Source organism: Athene noctua, chromosome Z (genome assembly GCF_965140245.1).
Source record: "Athene noctua chromosome Z, bAthNoc1.hap1.1, whole genome shotgun sequence".
Taxonomy (NCBI): domain Eukaryota; kingdom Metazoa; phylum Chordata; class Aves; order Strigiformes; family Strigidae; genus Athene; species Athene noctua.
This window is the reverse complement of record NC_134077.1, coordinates 50,161,972-50,179,216: the sequence shown is the minus strand read 5'-3', so window position 1 is coordinate 50,179,216 and position 17,245 is coordinate 50,161,972. Positions and strand designations below refer to the sequence as shown.

The following is a 17,245-nucleotide window of genomic DNA, read 5'->3' as shown; positions in this document are numbered from 1 at the left end:
AAAAGAAAGAAATGGTGAGATTGCCCTTTCTGGAAGCATTCCCACTAAGCTTATCTCAACAGGACAGCTACGCCCAAGAAATACCACTGGAGTTTAGAAAAGTGCAGAATCCGGTATTTACCTTCTGAGAAAGCCTGATGCCAAAAATAACGCTCATATCCTAGGAACTGAAGTGTCTCATTAAATCCTGGCAAGCTGCTAATTATGTTTTACCATGACAGTATTTACTGTGCTGTTTTTCTGGCTAGGAATGTTTGTAAACAGAAATCCTCTCCACCGACTCCACACAGCTCTGAGCACACCTGCAACCCATGTTTGTTTGCACTCTGAGCAAGCGGCACGTTAAGTACCACAGCCTTCCAACTCCGGGGAGCAGCCGCGTCTGTCACACGGCCGTAGTCTGGCGTACCACGAGTTCAGCACGCGCCCGATTTAAAACTGAAGTTTATTAAAGGGGCCGGACGAGGCTCCCCCCGCTGCCCGCCATGCGCAGACTCCTGGGCCCCGGGAAGGCAGCCGCCACGCCCGCGCCAAGGGCCACGCCCGCCGCCGGCCCCAACCGCCTCTCCCGCACACCCCCACCCCCACCCCCACCCTCACCCTGGAAGCTTCTGGAAGCGCCCGGCGGCGGAGCCAACCGCCGCGGCCCGCGGCCCCTCGCCCGCCCCGCGCCGCCCCGCCAACCGCCCCCCCCTCGCGCAATGCCCCGGCGGCTTCCGGGGGCAGGCGGGAGGAAGAGCTGTCGGTCAGGTGGCGCCCGGCGCGCCATTGGCCGTCCCGGCGCCGCCAATGAGAGCCGCGCTGAGAGATTCAAATAGAGCGGGCGGCGGAAGCGAGCTGAGTCGACGGGGTTGTCCGTGAGTGAGCTGGTCCTGCTGCGGTTGCCGTGCCTGCCGCCATGGCTCACAAGCAGATCTACTATTCTGACAAGTATTTTGACGATCAGTACGAGTACCGGTACGAGGCAGGGGGAGAGGGCGGGGGGGCCGGCTGGAGGCATTCGGAAGGTGCTCCTGATGGCCCTTTCGGAGTGGCGGGAGGGTGGTGCGCCTTGGGCGGGCGTCTCTCCCGGGGCTAGCGCGATGCTCTCAGGGAGTACGCTCCGCCTGGGGGGCAGCGAGCGTGCCCCTGGCTTCCATGGGGCCAGAGGGGCTTAAAGCCTGTGGGGAGGGGCCGCGCCTCGCCTCTTGGCGGTGGGCTTTTGCGTCGCTTTGGACCAGCTGGGAGGAGGAGGGTGGGAGATTCGAGTGCCGGTCTCGGCTGGCCCTTCCGCGCCGCCGTTAGGTGAGCGAGCGATGCAAGCCCCGGGGGGCGGTGGAGGAAGCGGCGGAGGCGGGCGGTGGGGATGGGTGCGGCAGAGCGGGGCTCGGGCAGCGCCGCCGGCGGGCAGCGCTCGGCCGCGAGGGGGGGCGGGGGGAGCGGCCCGGCCCGCCCCGCCCCGCTGGTGGCTCGAGCGGTAACGGCGCGCGGCCGCGGCGGTGCCGCCTCCCTCGCGCAGGTACTGTAGGGAGCTGGGGAAGGGAGCCCAGGGCTCTGCGCGCGGGGCGAGCCGCGCGGCGGGGGGCAGCGCCTTCGAGCTCCGGGTGTGGATGGAGCGTGTGTTTTGCTTTACGTCTCATCTTTGAAGGCAGTTCGTAAGGCCACGCCAGCACCTAGTATTAATAAATGTAATTCGTACTGCCTTCGAGACGTTTGCTAGTTTTCTAAGCTGCGATATAGCACCAGTCAGATCTGGATTATAACTGATACTGTTGAAATTCAGTCCTCTGGGCTTACTTGAAACCACTACTGCAAATCAGGGGTTTGGTCCCTCTGTGTAGAGGTCTAAGTGTCCCTCTTAGCAGCTATGATCTCAAAACCACAATTGAACGCATTGCTTTCTATTAAGTGATCCAAGTAACTTGAAAATGTGGAGGGCAGACTGTATGTTTCTCCTCAGCTGACAGACTGGGATCTTAAGGAGTGTTATGTTAGTGTTCTGTCTCTATAAACCAGCACTCTCTCTGTGGAGAATACATTGTTGGTTACAGAACGCAAAATACATACAAAAGTGACTATCAGTCGTTCTAAAAGTTCAAAGCCCTTGTTTTTGAAATAGCTGGTACGACTGCCAATTGCCAGGAACATGTACTTCTATACAGTCTCTTCTAGGAAGTAGGTTGGCTGTTCCAGTATACACTTTCATTACAGATGTAATGTTTAGCAGACAAAGTGATTTTAAAACTGGATTCTGGGACAGATGCTTTGTAATCAGGGGTATCTGTCAGCACCCAAGACTTTTTTATAGGGAGTGCTGGTATTCATAACTGAACTTGCTTACTGTCTTTCAGTGTATATCTGTGCAAGTGTTTAATTATTAAACTTCCACAGACATGTGATGCTGCCAAGAGAACTTTCAAAACAAGTGCCAAAATCCCATCTAATGTCCGAAGAAGAGTGGAGACGACTTGGTGTTCAGCAAAGTCTTGGCTGGGTTCACTATATGATCCATGAGCCAGGTAAGTTCATGTGAACAGAATTAGATGAACAAAAGGGTCTTAAGTATCAACTGCCTGGTGCATTTGTCAACAAAGGCAACATAACAGCCTTTATTTTAAACCTTCACATCTTGCTCGCAGATTTGCAAAATGCTAGCTTTGTCCTAGGTATGTATGGTCTGTCAGTAGACAAAATGTGCCAGACTGGAAATTGTTCCTATCTGCCTATAGAAATAGGCTTCTTTGAGCTCTTGAATAATGTTAGTATCTCAGTGACTGAACCAAACTTTATACAGCAGCATATCTTTAAATAAAAAGCATCTATTTTTTCTACAGATGTTTAATAGATGCTCATTCAGACAAGGCTTAATGCTCTGAAGTCTACAGTATAGTTTGAACTCTAGTAATAATCCACTAAAAGCAGCACTTAAAACCAGTCTTTCAAGTAATGGGGTGTGAAGCCCTAAAACGGCCAACTAGGATGTGCTGAAAACACCCAAAGTATCTTAGCATTGACAAGCTTGGCTAAAAAGCAAGCGGTGGTAGATGAATTGCAGCAGTATGGAGTTCCAAGTTTCTGAAGAACCAGGAGAATATATTAGTATAACCTGCCAGTGTTCCCCTTACCTGGGCACCTTTTGATACTTCTGGCTTATCTGGAGGAGTTTAAAATTTAAGTTGGATCAGTAATAATGTACGATGACTGTAATAAGTCAAGTCATTTTTGTTGATGCTTGACACTATGTGCCTAACAAGGACAGCATCAGCAGTTTATTAGTCTAAGTTACAGTAACAAAGCTCATCAAACAGCCTAATGTAGAGAGGCAGAGTTAGTACCAATACTAACTAAATATACTCTGTATTTTTTCCCGTACTTCCTGTAAATTCCTTAAGTTTATGATACTGACAACATCTGGTATGAAACTTTCAAAAGCAGCACCAGTTTGACTGTTACAAGGTTACTGCAAAATTGATCTATTAATACTACACATGTGGACATATTTGTGGACTTGTTCATCTGCTTATTATTTGACAACAAGCTTCAACTATTGTTCAAGACTTTCTAAATGGAATAAATCCTTGTAAGCAAGACTTTTGGGACAGACTGACACTTTGTTCAATTTTATTTCTGCAGAACCGCATATTCTTCTCTTCCGAAGACCTCTTCCAAAGGATGATAAGAAATGAGTCATTGTCTGTAAATTTTATCCTAAATCTTCTGGAACTATGTCTATGAGTGTATATATGTTGGTAGTATTCAGTGAATACTTTAAAATGTACAAAACATACATCCATGCCTGTGCATGAGCTGTATTATTCACAGCAACAAAGCTCAGTCAAATGCAATTCCAAGTAGGCTGCTATTGTGTTCAAAGAGTGATGACATTTTCTTTACTGTTAATGTAAGTGCCTGACTTTTCAGTGAATTTTGTTTAATAAAGATTATGTATTGCATGCTCTGCCTAGGTGATCACTTGTTATCTGTGTTCAATCTTTTGCACTCAGCTCTTCTGCCAACTGTAGCGTGTTCAAATCCAATGGCTCACCTGTTTATACATAAAGAAATAAAATGTAGTGTTAATGTTCTATAAAACCTCAGTGCCTAGAGTTCTAATTCACCAGACAAAACAAATAGTCCTTGTCTAACATGTTAAAAGAGTACCTACTTCAGGAAAAAATTAGTGAATCTATTTTTTATCTCTGCAAGAATTACTTTGCCCTACAGGCCAAAGTTCCTAATCCTGATTGGAATTGCCAACTGCAGACAATCTGAAAAGTTGGCAGTGACAGGTAATATTCAAACTAGCTTCTGACATGCTCAAATTAGAGGACTCTGTAGTTGTAGGTTATAATGGGATTAATTATTCTGCAGTGACTCCTTGTCATCCTACTTCTCGTGAGTTGTGTGGTGATAGGATGCAAGGGAATGACTTAACACTGTGTTAGGGGAAGTTCAGACTGGATATCAGGAAAAAGTTACTGAAAAAGGTGATCAAGCACTGGGAAAAGCTCCTTGCGGAGGTGGTTGTGGCCTCGAGGCTGTTGGTGTTCAAGAAGTGTTTGGACGATGCTCTTGGAGATGGTCTAATTTTGAGGTTGCCTTGTGTGTGTGGGTGCGTATACTGGGTCACGAACCTTCTGCATCACTGGCAATGTAAAAATATCATCAGCATTCGGGTTAGAAGATTAACCACATCTAAATTAATGACGCACTTGTGTTAGAAGACTAACGGCGTCTAGATTAATAATGGCTAAAAGCAAAAGAATTTGTGCTTGTTAGGAAAGAAACAGATAAGGGATTCTTTAAAATAACAAAGCAGAAACTTATCTACCGGCTGCGTGTGGTTAGTAGTATTTGTTGAAAGTGCTGAGAGGAACTATTTTTTGAAATGATCATGCACAAGGGCAACATACAGATTTGCTCTTATTTTTAGAATGTACAAGAATATATAAGGACTTGGTTTTCTAATAAACTTTGGAGCTTGACTGTTAACCATATTGGTGTGTGTCTTGTCTCACAACCTTGTCCTGCAAAAAAGGTTCCCTGCTACATGTGTGGAGTCAGGAGTTGGATGTGATTCTTGTGGGTCCCTTCCAATGTAGGATATTACGTGATGTTTGAAAGTGTTAAGTAGATATTTTTATGCATGTTTAATTTACTTTAGTAGTACCAGTTTATCTTTCTGCTGCAAGCTTTTTAGTCTGTGGTTTTAGCCTGTACTTCCTGTCTTGCATCCTGCCTTTTCTGGGAAGCTAGCATGTACTCTTTGTGTGGGCAGTAGGTGTTCAGAAGTGTTGTCAGAGTAAATCAAGTGCTTTTCATCTGACAAAAGCAGTTGCTAGCTGTAGGACAGCATGAACTCCTTTTCCTTACCATGTAAGAGGTCAGGCCTAATACAAGGAAACTGATCAGCCCTTTCTGAGCAAGCTGAGCCCATCCAGCAGCTGACCTTTGCTAGCATGCAAGTCTGACAAGTAATAAATTATCAAGTAGCCATACCATCAACTTTTTTTTTTTTTAAAGGTTCCTCTGTGTATTTGTGTGTTTGAATAACTATGTAACACCACTGGTTGTGCGGTTAATTTCAAATGCAAGCTAGCCCTGCAGCTGTGTAGGGCTTGGAAGGCCAGCAAAACCAAGACCACCTGCATGTAGCTTAACCGATGAAGTACATGCCCTCCCTGTCTAATTAAGGCTGTTCTGATGATGGACAGAGGTAAGTAACCCGCCAAATGTGGTGAGAAAAATAACCCTCATTGTCTACCTCGGTGCTGGTCACATGGCCTGTAACAGGCTCTCAGTGCTGAAGGTCAAGACTTTATACTCTTACCCCTGGTAGTGGGGCTCTCCAAGGGCCAAGTAGGCACCGTAACTAGAAGAATTATTACTCTGTTAGAAGGATTTTGCTGAGCTGTGCTTAAGCCGTGCTTTTCCACACACAGGGCTTCAGCACCGGAGTCCTGGGCGTTGTCTTTTGCTGTCTCACCGCCGCTGGTGGAACTCAGAAGGCTTTCCTTTCCGCCGGCCCGTCGCCGTGAAGTGACTACATTTATGCCCTGCAGGATCAGACGCTGCCCGCACCTGTTCCCTCAAACATTGGGCCGGGGCCGCTCTTGGCGCATGCGCTGGCAGCTCGCAGCCGCAGTTACGCGACAGTGCAATAAACGTTGCTCCTCTCACAGAAAACCCTCCCGGGCTCCGGCGGCGGGCGCCGCCCGGCCCGGCCTGGCCAGGCGGCGACGATTACGTCATCACGGCGCGCCGCGGCTGGGGCGGCGGGGCGGGGGCCGCGGCCCGCCCACGCCATGTCCGCGGAGCGGCGGCCGCGCTCGGGCCGTGGCGGCGAGGTAAGGGCGGCGGCACCTCCCCGCGGTCCCCCCGCTCCCTCCCCAGCTCCCCCCGGCCTGCTGCGGAACGGGGTGCGGGGCCGCTCCTGGGCGAGCCGTCTCCTCCGCCCGGCGCGGGCGTGGCAGCCGCGGGCGGCCCGCCTCGGCGCGCAGCGGCCCCGGGCCCCGCGGCGAGCTGCCGTTCTCGCGGCCGGGCTGGCGGCAGCCGCGGTCTGCCCGCGCGGGGGCAGTTGCGTGCGGCCCCATGGGGCCGAGCGCTCCGCGTGTTCGCGGGCCTCCGCCGGGGCGGGTGACTCGCACCGCGCCTTGAGTCGGGCTTCGGTTGAGGGCAGGGCGAAGAGTCCTTCTGGAAGTGCAGAACCCGGGTGAGGGGCAGCTCAGGCGGGCGCACTGCCAGTCACGGCCCTCCACCTCGGGGGGGACCCCAGACATGACTTCCACTGAGCTTAAGTGTCAAAAAGGCTTATTCCGTCAGTGGAGAGTCTGTCGCGAGGACAGGTAGACATAACGGCCGCTTTAAAGACGCATGCACAAATTCTGACCAGTGTCATCGGCGTTGCATTGCAATTTATTTCCAGATCAGGCTCCTGGGTCTTTAAAGTTAGTGATTAGCCTATTATAGTGGTAATTTATTCTGTATTTGGATTTGCGTGGTAAACGCAGAAACAGAAGAATTTGCAGTTACTTGTAATTACCTTAGGCTGTCAGAACTCTAAATGTTTACGATACAGGTGACTGCTGAGCTACTAAAGGATGCAGGGAGTCCAGTTTATATGATCAAGCGTTGAAATTACTGTTCAGATATTTTTAGAAGCCTTGCATGTTCTTTAGTTGTTGAAACTGCCATTGACAAGTGAAAAATCTGTTTTCATGTAGTGTGTCAGTTACCCCAAAATACACCCATAGGAATGACTTGTGGCATATATTAGAGTGAGTAAAGGTGTGTAACACCCCAGTGGGAATAAATATTTTTGGGTCTCATTTCAGTGTCCTTCCAGATACACATACCCAGTTTTCAGAATAAATGGAAAATTCGTCTCAATAGTGTATTATGTCAGAAGTGGGAAGGCTTTGTAATTAAGTATTCATTTTCGACGGACTACCTTAAAATACAGATGTACACAAAACCATTGTTGTTACATATTTCAAGCTTGATTTTACAGTAGTGCTAGTACATGTTAGGAATTTTAGCTTGTATTGTTCAAATCTAAATTAAGAATTCCTATATTTACCGCATCTTGTGTGTAGTGAGCCCCTGTTCTTTCCATAACTGATCTTTGTGAGTATTTAATGATAAATGTGGGTATTGAAAGAAATAACTTCCCACAGCAGTCACATATCTCTTACAATTAATCTGTTTTGTTTCTTCCTCCGTTTCCTTTTGGTGAGCTTTATTGTTTTGCATGTTTTCTTAGAAAAGACAAAACTAACACTTTCCTATGACAGTTAAGCTCACAAGGATTAGTATTTTTCAGTTGTAAAATTAATCTCCAAAAACACATAGCCAAAAACCATTTTGTTTCTCAGGGCATCAAGTTGTCAGCAGAGGTCAAACACTTTGTTCCAAAACATGTGGCAGTAACTGTGACATGATCAGAACTGGTAGAAGCACGTGGCTTTCCTAGGTACTTAATTACATGCTACCCATTTATCCAGGAACCGTCTTTGGTATGTGTATTTTTTGAATCTTACTTCTTGGACAATTTTAACCTTCTAGTTTCAGACATTGAATACTCTTACAAAGTCAAAGCTCTGATACATTAATATTATAACTGTAGAAAAACTTGTGTGTTGTCTTCATGATTTAGGTTTTTGCATTTGTGTTTTTTGGGCGTACGTCTGGTACTTTGTCTCTTGCTCCAAAGGCCTGTATTGTTACAGAGCACTCAGGAGGGTTTTTTGGTCTGTAGTGATTGATCTGGCTCGTTTGTGCTTTGGAAGGAGCTGAATCCAGTCCTTGGGTGAAAGAGTGGTTGCATTATGATAAGGCTAGAGTAAATATAGTCATATAAAAGGAAGAGCCTCCAAGAAAGTTTCTTATGCTGTAAAACATTTAAATAACGTTTGGGGCTCATCCTGGATCTCTTCTTCACAACCTGTGAATCTCCAGAAAGACATTTTTAGTAAGAATGCTACAGGTTTCTAAAGGTTTTTTTCTAATAAGGACTAAATAAAAAAGGCATTTGTGGTAGACTTATAAAAGTATTGTTAACCCCAGAGCAAGCTATAAAAAAGCCCACATAGTAAGATAGGAAATAACTGAGTCTTGTAAAAATCTTCTGATGTTACGTCATTCTCTTAGTTGTTTCTCAGCTTCTCAGAACTCTTAAACATTGGATTAACTTTGCAATTACTGTGCAGTTATTCGTATGTACTAACAAGTCCAGTTAGAGCCTTAGCAAACACATTCATTGTAGGTCTTTGTTTTATCCTATAGGAAATCTCACTATTTTCAACCCATTTTTATTTGTAGCAGAAATTTAACATTGAGGTGAGTGTGGCCTGGTCTGTGCATTAGAAAAAACACAGCATTGGCATTAAACTAGCATTATAAAAACAAACAGCAAAGAGCAGCAGTATTCTGATGAATTTTTTGCCTTGGTGGGACTGAGCCATAGATATTTTTTTCCCTTATTTGTTACTTTTCTTTGTGTGTAAACTAGGAATGTAAGAGTTGTTTTGTCTGCAGTCTTATCAGAATTGCAGTGTTTTAGCTCAAGTCTGTTCTGATGGGAAATTCTCTTTCATATTATCTACCTAAGATTCAGAGGTTGGTCTCTTCATGGTAATCAGCTTTAAAACTAAATGAGACTTTCTTAAGCTGAGAAATTACTTTTCTTCCTAGTCAAATTTGGATCTTGGCCTGTAGGTTCTGTACAAAGTGTAGGAGGAAATTGGAAGGGAACTTTGAGTATACATTTGAAGGAAAAAGACATGTCCCATGCCTATTGTGTTCTCATAAACTATGGTGATTGTTTAATATTATAATTCTGTATTGCATTTCATACATGTCTTATACCCCATAAGATGCTATACTCCTACTTTTAAAGACAGGTTTAACTCTTTAATGTTTGGGTTTTTTAGTCAAGTATATAATGTATGTCATGTAGCTATACTGCACTCCTAGTTTGTTTCACAAGAAAAAGCCTCTTGAAAATAAGTACAAATAATCTTGATAACCTCAAACAGAAATGACGACTGTAACTGCAAAGCAGACTAGCTTCAAAACTCAGAAACAGATAACATCCATGTTTTAAAATACTTGCTAAATTGCATGTTTTCCCAACCCAAATTTAATTATTTTTTAAAGTCTATAGCAGTGAGTAAATAGTTAACTAAAGTAATATGGAATAGTTTTCTTTTGAAATATACCTTTCTGGTTAAACAAATTCTTCAGCCAAGAAATAGTGTTTGTCTAGGCAACATGTATATGCTGAAGATTTGCACTGGGATGACTTCTCATCTCTTTATCAATGTGCATCACATAGTGTTTGGGGAGATCCTGCCTTCTGTGAATACTCCAGTTGCTATTACTGACCTGATGTTGTTTCAAATGTGTATCCAGTAGCTGGCTCATAGTATTATGACAACACACTCTAATGGTTTAGGAATAGTCAGAGAATCTGCTGAACAGATGTATCCAATCAGACAAGAAAGTAAGAATCTTTCAAAGGTGAGCAAATATGGTTTTTAAAAATTAAAAATAAATTATTATTTTAAATCACTCTAAATGTTTTTAAACTGAACAATCACTCTGTGTTCTTGTAGTGATAATGAATGGTATTTAAAGTGGATGGTAGTAATGTACCCAACTTCAGAATTCAAAAAAGTTCATGGAATTCTACAGTTCAAAATACAGTTTTTCAAGCAGTATTTTTGGAACATGAGAAGAATGTAATTTTTTTTCCTCAGAAGGCATCATCTGGAGGAAAAAAAAAAAGAAAAGACCATTCATTTCTGAACTGTGCTTTCCTTTGTTCATTATTTGGGCTTGGGGTGAAGGGGGAAGGGCTTTTTTTGAGCCCAGTGGCAGTTTCCATGAACCTGAGTTAAGAGAGACCTGATGGCTGTAATCAGCTGTGTGGCTGATAAGTGATGAGGCCACATCTGTCTTGAAGGATTTCCAAGACCTGTTACAGGTAGAAAACAATCCACAAGAGAGGAGGAAGTTGTTCTGGTCTGGAGTGGGAAGAAAGGTTTATGTTGTAAATCTCATTCTGTCAAAAGTAAAATGGTTCTTCAGCAAACATCTTCTGTCTTTTTGTGTGTGTGCCTATTTGAGGATAAATTTTGTGAAACTTGGATAGTATTTTCTTACAAAAAATAGACAAACTCTGCAAAATACAAAAATCAGGAAAAAAATCAAAGGTATTATTAACCCATTTCCCTCTGTGATTAGACATTGTGGCTCTTGGATTTGTGAGGTTATTGTTTCCAACAGGTTCAAGTAATCTGTTTTCCAGTCACATCCTTCTGGTGGACCTTACTCTCTGGGCAGAGAACTGGTAACTTCACTGTGGTCAAGCCTGTATGGAGGAAGTTGTAAGAACAGGTCCTAAGCATGCATTGCTAAATGTAAGATGTAAAGGCTAGACACCTAAAATTAGTAGTTTGCTTGTTGAGAGAAAAATGAAACCCTGAAGCTGTCTAGAGAGGTGATTAGCTCAATGTTAGCATAGGTGATGTAACATGAAGAAACAGTTTAGCTTCCAGGAAGAGTTCTGTGGTCTTTGTAGGGGCTTGGGCTGAGTAGTGTATTGTTTGATAGTCTTTTTGTCATTGTTCCCTGTCTTTTTTTTTTTTTTTTTTTTTTTGTGAGCTTGAAGAGAAATTACTGATCTTTGCAGCTTTGCATTAATTTGATCCCATCTCCCAAAGCTTTAACTATTTAGCTTTGGAGGTCAGGAAGTGCCTTGCCCTCCCACCCAGGAAAATAATGTTGCTGCCAGATGTACTTTGAATTTAGTCCAGCATCCTGTAATAAGAGTTAAGCCCCTTGTCTAGGTTGATACAGTATACTTTGCATAGATGCAAGCCTAGTGCTCGTCTGAAAAACTGTGTTTCTCGCAAGAATCACAAGGCTTTCAGGACGCTACAGTATAGGTGAATGTGTTAATTGCTTTCTGTCTGCTCCAAGTGTTTTGGATGTTGTGACATCTGTCTTGGCTAGTTTTGCCTATAATACATAGTTTGGACAAAATACTGGAATGCATTTAAGATTTTAGTCCTGTTCTAGAAGAAAGTCTGTTTTAGAAAATCAGAATGCATAATTTAAGTCCAAACAGTTCTGAACTATTGGAAATGCTCTGATTGATGAGATCTTAAAAGTACAGTTGTCTAGAAACATATTGAATAATTTGTCTTCTTGGGCTATAATATATGCTAAAAATGGCACAGTTAACAAGGTAGATAAAATGAAGTAACAAGTTTCTAACTGGCTCTTCCTCTTTTTATTCATTATTTGCGGTTATGGTATACTAACTATGTTGTATTAACTTGATGGTCAAGGTCAAAGAGGTGGTTAACTGTAACTCAGGTTAAGGTAAACCTGATGACTTTACAAAATTAACGTAAAATCAACTAAATATGTCATAAATACTTGCAGCAGAGGAGATCAGAAGAGAGTGAGAAAAAATTAGGCAAGAAAAGGCATGATGGAAATGAGTCTTCTGTCAGAATTGTGAACAGGACTTCGTACCAGACCTCCACATGCAGCAGAGATTCTGTGCAGCCAGGTACAAATATGTTGTTTGGTTAAATATACATCAGATAGACGTAAAATGGTTGACTGTGCTGTAGCCTCCAGTTTGTGACCATGTTTCTAAGGATTTCTTTTCTGTATGACTTTGATAAGGGGGGGTGACTTACATCTTTTTGCTCATTGAACAAATGTCAACTGATATGGAAAATTTTCCTAAGAAAGCTGAGTTTACAGTTGCTTCTTGAGTCAGTTGGTTGGTTCTAATTACTAGTTTGGTTTTTTTAATATGAACTGTGTGTAGTAATAGTTCTTGTGATGATTACTATAGTTATGCCAACTAGTGTACTATAAAACATACCTAGAAATGATCACAAGCAACTTTAATTATGTAGACTTTATAATGCTTTATTCAGACAGGTTCAATAAAACTACAGACAAGAAGTCAACTCAGTCTCCAAAATCAGAGTCTCTACCTGTATCTGCTTTTGAAGCTACCATTCTGCATTTCCACAAGTCACAGAGTCTGGGAAGCAGTGAGATACTGAATGTGCAACATAAAAGTGGACCAGTATGTTCAGCGGAAAGTAACATTACGTGCCTTAGTCAACCACAGATGTCTCTCTTGTTGAACACAGAGGTTAGCTGATGCTTTCGTTTTGCTGAGCTCATAAAAATAGTATTTTGCATTCAGTGTGATACTTTAAGACCTGTTGAAGTACCTTGCAGGCAAGGAGTTTCAGAGGTAGAGGTTTTACAGTTCTTTTTGTAGATGGTGTGAGTGCTTGACTCACTTTTACCCTTTCTCATTCTTTCCTTGTCTGTGCAGCCAACAGATAGGTGAAAGCCAAGTACTGTTAGAATTTAGATTAGTACTGCTATGGTCTAGACATCTAGCTTGCCTATACAGAGCACATATGTTTCCGAGGTTTCTTGACAGCTTCTTGCTTTCTCTCTCACCTGGAAATAATAAGTAAGCAGTCACTTATCCAGTAGTTTAAAAAAAACCCAAAACAACCCCAAACATGTAATATTGTACTTTATTGCTTTGTGCTACAGTATAAAAATAAGAAACTGAATTCCAGAAGGAGAGAAAAATACTGTTTAGTCATAAGCATTTAACTTTAGTCTTTATTTCCTCAATTCCCTATTTGTTAGTAAATACAGTACTGACACATTCAGCAGTATGTCACATATATTGAATCAGAGTTTTCAACAGTGTTTAAAGGTGAATAATTTTGAAGGATCCAGACAGAGTAATATTTCCAGTGCCTCTGGGTGGAAAACAGCCTGTGATGGAAAAAAGATCTTTCTCCTGTCACTTGAGTTTCCTTTCTCATTGCTAGCTTGAGTTGGATCATGCTCTTTGTTTTTAATGTACTTGGAATAGTAAAGCTTTTTCTTGTTCATTCTTAGAATCATTATTTGGATGCTTTTGCAAAATGTTAAGGAACAAATAAAGTCAGGTTACTAAATTCTCTACACCTTTATCTGTGCACAGATTGAAGATTTTTTTAATTTAGGGGTTTTGTTATGTTTAACTCTCTCTAAGGTCAGTTATTTTAGTTCTACTTTTATGATTCCTGACTGTCTATTTTACAGGAAGATACTTCTGTGGAAAGCAAAGCTTCATCAAAAACTTTAGATGGAACAGTAGCCAGATTAATTCCCTCTTCATTTGATGGTAGAGGTAAGTGCTCCAGAAACAAATTGTTTGTCTGTATTTTAACTGCTTGTATCTCATCAGTTTGGAAAACTCAGGTGTTCTGAGGAGCTGTTGATGTGTAAAGTAAAAAAGGAATTAAATAGCAAACACGTTATAAAAGAAAAAAAAATACAAATAAACCTGTATCAGTTTCTTCCAAACCAGTTTCTTTCTTACAGCTTATTATTGCATATAGATTTCAGCAGCAGATCAAAACTAGGATTATCTTCCTTCCCTGTTGTTTCATTAATGCTCAAGGGCAAATGTTGCTGTAGTTGCTTCCCATGTTGTTTAAGAGGAGAGAAAGTAATGCATATTGATTCTTGGAAGTCTGTCAGGTCATTTTCAGATTTGTTTCAAGAATAAGTGAGAGGTGAGTATTTGATCAGTCTTGATAAGCAGATTTGTTTTAAATAGCTGGCAGTCTGCAGTCTAGTACGTACCTAAAAATTATTCTGTGGCATACATGATGTCTGTTAAGTCTGTTACAGAAAGTAGGATAGCTGTGCAGAACTGTGATGCTGAAATGTTCCCTTTTTTGTTTTGTTTACCTGTTGTCTGGCTGTGGGGATACAAACCATTTTTTTTTGTTTTAATTGCGACAAGCTCTCAGGGGGCTAGTTTCAAGTATTTAAATGTTACTGAAATACTTAAATCCAGAACTCAGCTGAAGTGCCTTGAAGGGCCTTCTAAGGGTAAAGTTAGTCCAGAAACGTTAAAGTCATTTAATAATGTTTTTTTCTCAAACACCATCCTCAGTTCCTATCCCCCTGGAATAAAGTAGTCGTTTGTGGTGGTTGACCTTGACTGGCATCCAGGCTCATATCCAGCTTCTCTCTTACTTTCCCTCCTCAGCAGGGCAGGAGGGAAAAATAAGATAAAGAAGCTTGTCGCTCAGAATAAGGACAGGGAGATTGCTCACCAATCACCCATCACAGGCAATGCAGACTAGACTTGGCAAAGATAATTTGTTGTCAATTAAGAATAGGGTAGGATGGTGAGAAACATAAACAAAACTAAAACCACCCTCTCTCTCCTCTTCCCAGACTCATCTTCTTTCCTTCCTTCCTCAGTCTTCTACCTCCTCCCTGCCCTGAGCAGCACAGGGGGATGGGGGTTGTAGTCAATTAATTCATAATGATCTCTCTGCAGGGCTGCAGGGGGACAGCCTGCCTCACCATGGACTTCTCTCCAGGGGCTCCTCTACTCCAGCACCTGGATCACATCCTCCCCCTCCTTCTCCTCTGACCTTGGTGTCTACAGGGTTGTTGGTTTCACATTTTTTCTTTTCTCACAACTTCTGCACGGTGTTTTTTACCCTTTTGTAAATATCACATAGGTGCCACCAGCATCACCAGTGGGCTCAGCTGTGCCTGGCAGTGGGTCTTGTTTTGGGGCCAGCTGGGGCTGGCAGTGTCCGTCTTCTCACAGACGCTACCCATACAGCTTCCACTCACTGCCAAAACCTTGCCATGTAAATCCATTATGCTATTCAATTGTTCAACTAAAGTTTTTCTCATTCTTGAAGAAGAATTTAATTTTGTTCTGTATTTGCTGTGTGTAAGGAATATTTACAAATAATTGTGAGCTCTTTCAAAACATTGATACCTCTGAGTGGTAGGGTGTGAAATTCTTGTACAGTAAGGCACATTAGAAAGTCTTTTGGTTGGTACATGTCTGTAAAACTGGGAAGTTTTTAGAAAGTAGAAAATACTGATGTGGCCTTGTACGTGAAAGCTGTATAACTGGGATAAATATTAAAGGAATTTTGTATATAAATATAGCAGAAGTTCATTATTTTAAAGAAAAATAGCTTAGAAAAATGAGTGGAATTATTTGTATGTAGTTAGTATGACACAGTCTGGATTTCCAGTTATAATTTAATTGGGCTAGATGTGTGTATTTAGTGCTGGACAATATGTGGCATACTTACAGTTCTAGAAAGCTTTCTGGAGAAATGAAATGTGTGAGTGTATTATTTCAGTACTTCCTCAGAAGGAATATGGCTCTGTTGTATATGCTGGTACTTGATTAATTCATTACCAATACTTTTGAATATATGATAAATATTGAGACATTTTTGTGTATCATTTTTTTCTCAATGGCATTTCCTGAAATACCTGCAGATAGCTCTGCTCAGCCACATGTGTCTTGGGCCATGGTACTTTCACAGCCCCGAAAGAAAATTGTGTCATCACCAGCATCTGAAGGTCCTTCCAGAGGCAAAGGGAAGCAGGATAATGAAGCAAAGGTACTTGAAAATTGTCTGTTCTTAACTAATTTCTGTCGCTGTGTGATTGTCTCTTGATGTGAGACATTGCCATTTCTTTCCTAGGTTCTATGCAGTGTCCACTTCTAATGTAGCTTTTACGAAGTAGTATAAAGTTACCGTGTCCATATTAGAACTTTTCTTCTCTTGAATGGAAAAGAATAACAAGATGTCAAAAAGACACTGCTATTCCAGCATCATGAATTTCCAACTTTTAGGCTAGACTTTTTTCAAATTCCTGACCCTCAGAATGAGACATAAAATGTGGAACTCTTGCCTGATTTGGGTGGGTATTTCCTACTGAAATATCAGTAGTTCTGATTCATTCTGTTGTCTGTGTGGTGTGCTTCAGATGAAGAGTTTCTGCAGTAGCTCTGAATTTCTAAGAGACCTTGAATTTTCTTTGTCCACTTAATGTCCTAGCCTGGATTAAGATACCCTTTAGTTGTATAAGTGTGGCAACTTGCATTTATTTTGGTAGGTGGTAATTGAAATAAATAAATTTCTAATAGTCATGCCTTATGATTTTTTTCAGCAGTCAGAAACAAAAAATGATGCGAGTGAAACTGAGCCTGAGGAAGGGTCAGAAAAGAAGAAAAAAAAGAAGAAAAAGAAAAAAAAAACAAAGTCACTCACTGATGTAGAGAAACCTCAAAATGAATCTGCTGCAGTACAGGAGCCACCAAGGATTGAGGTACAGTGAAGAGATTTTTCTTGTTGTTCACACAACACAAGGAATGACTGTTTACAGACTAATTTGTTTGAGAATTATGGGTAGAATTGAAGATCTGCAGGTTCTTTCCCTCATGAGAACATCCCCATTTTTACTATATGCTACTACACAATGTCATACTTGTGAATGACTTACTTACACAGAAGGAGAATGACAGTAGTCATGGAAAATAGTAGGAAGGTAAAGGGACTATTGAAGACAAAAATGGAAAAAAATGGCATAGAGTCATGGAATAGGACATATGCACTGCACTGAAATCTGTGATGTGGATGCAGCATCTGTTGTGGCAGTGGCAGACAGCAGACTCTCCTGGTTTGCTGGGAATGCATGTGTGCTCATCAGTTTGAAAAATGGGTAGACACTTTTATGACGCATGTTAGATAGAAAGAATCATACTCATGGAACTTCTGGGCACCCAAGAATTTTAAGAAGGTTCTGCTATGTACAACTTCTCACTGGAGCAATATATTGGATTGCTTACTAGTTCTATAAAATTCATTTGTAGACGCTATTA

The 17,245-nt window shown here is 42.1% G+C and overlaps 2 protein-coding genes across 5 annotated transcripts in view; both read left to right on the top strand.

The window, feature by feature from the left end:
• The first annotated feature begins 722 nt into the window (after positions 1 to 722).
• Positions 723 to 4,891, top strand: CKS2 (CDC28 protein kinase regulatory subunit 2). Its single transcript, XM_074932267.1, has 3 exons — positions 723 to 957; positions 2,371 to 2,498; positions 3,613 to 4,891. The coding sequence occupies exons 1-3, from the start codon at positions 899 to 901 to the stop codon at positions 3,663 to 3,665; spliced, it is 240 nt and encodes a 79-aa protein (XP_074788368.1). The 5' UTR covers positions 723 to 898; the 3' UTR covers positions 3,666 to 4,891.
• A 1,354-nt stretch (positions 4,892 to 6,245) lies between these two features.
• Positions 6,246 to 17,245, top strand: part of SECISBP2 (SECIS binding protein 2) — a 44,360-nt gene continuing 33,360 nt past the window's right edge. For 3 of the 4 annotated variants that reach the window (XM_074931546.1, XM_074931548.1, XM_074931549.1), the window contains exons 1-6: positions 6,246 to 6,326; positions 11,932 to 12,061; positions 12,441 to 12,664; positions 13,627 to 13,714; positions 15,856 to 15,980; positions 16,534 to 16,692. In XM_074931546.1, coding sequence (XP_074787647.1) covers positions 6,285 to 6,326; positions 11,932 to 12,061; positions 12,441 to 12,664; positions 13,627 to 13,714; positions 15,856 to 15,980; positions 16,534 to 16,692 — 768 coding nt within the window. In that variant the 5' untranslated portion in view covers positions 6,246 to 6,284. The remainder of the gene's footprint in view (positions 6,327 to 11,931; positions 12,062 to 12,440; positions 12,665 to 13,626; positions 13,715 to 15,855; positions 15,981 to 16,533; positions 16,693 to 17,245) is intronic. The other variant, XM_074931547.1, reaches the window with a different exon arrangement.

What these genes read in the sequence shown, in the direction of transcription:
- CKS2 (XM_074932267.1), top strand. Translation starts at nt 899, where the DNA reads ATGGCTCACAAGCAGATCTACTATTCTGACAAGTATTTTGACGATCAG. An exon ending in GACGATCAGTACGAGTACCG is followed by an intron (nt 958 to 2,370) that starts GTACGAGGCAGG and finishes AAACTTCCACAG; the next exon opens with ACATGTGATGCTGCCAAGAG. An exon ending in CTATATGATCCATGAGCCAG is followed by an intron (nt 2,499 to 3,612) that starts GTAAGTTCATGT and finishes TTATTTCTGCAG; the next exon opens with AACCGCATATTCTTCTCTTC.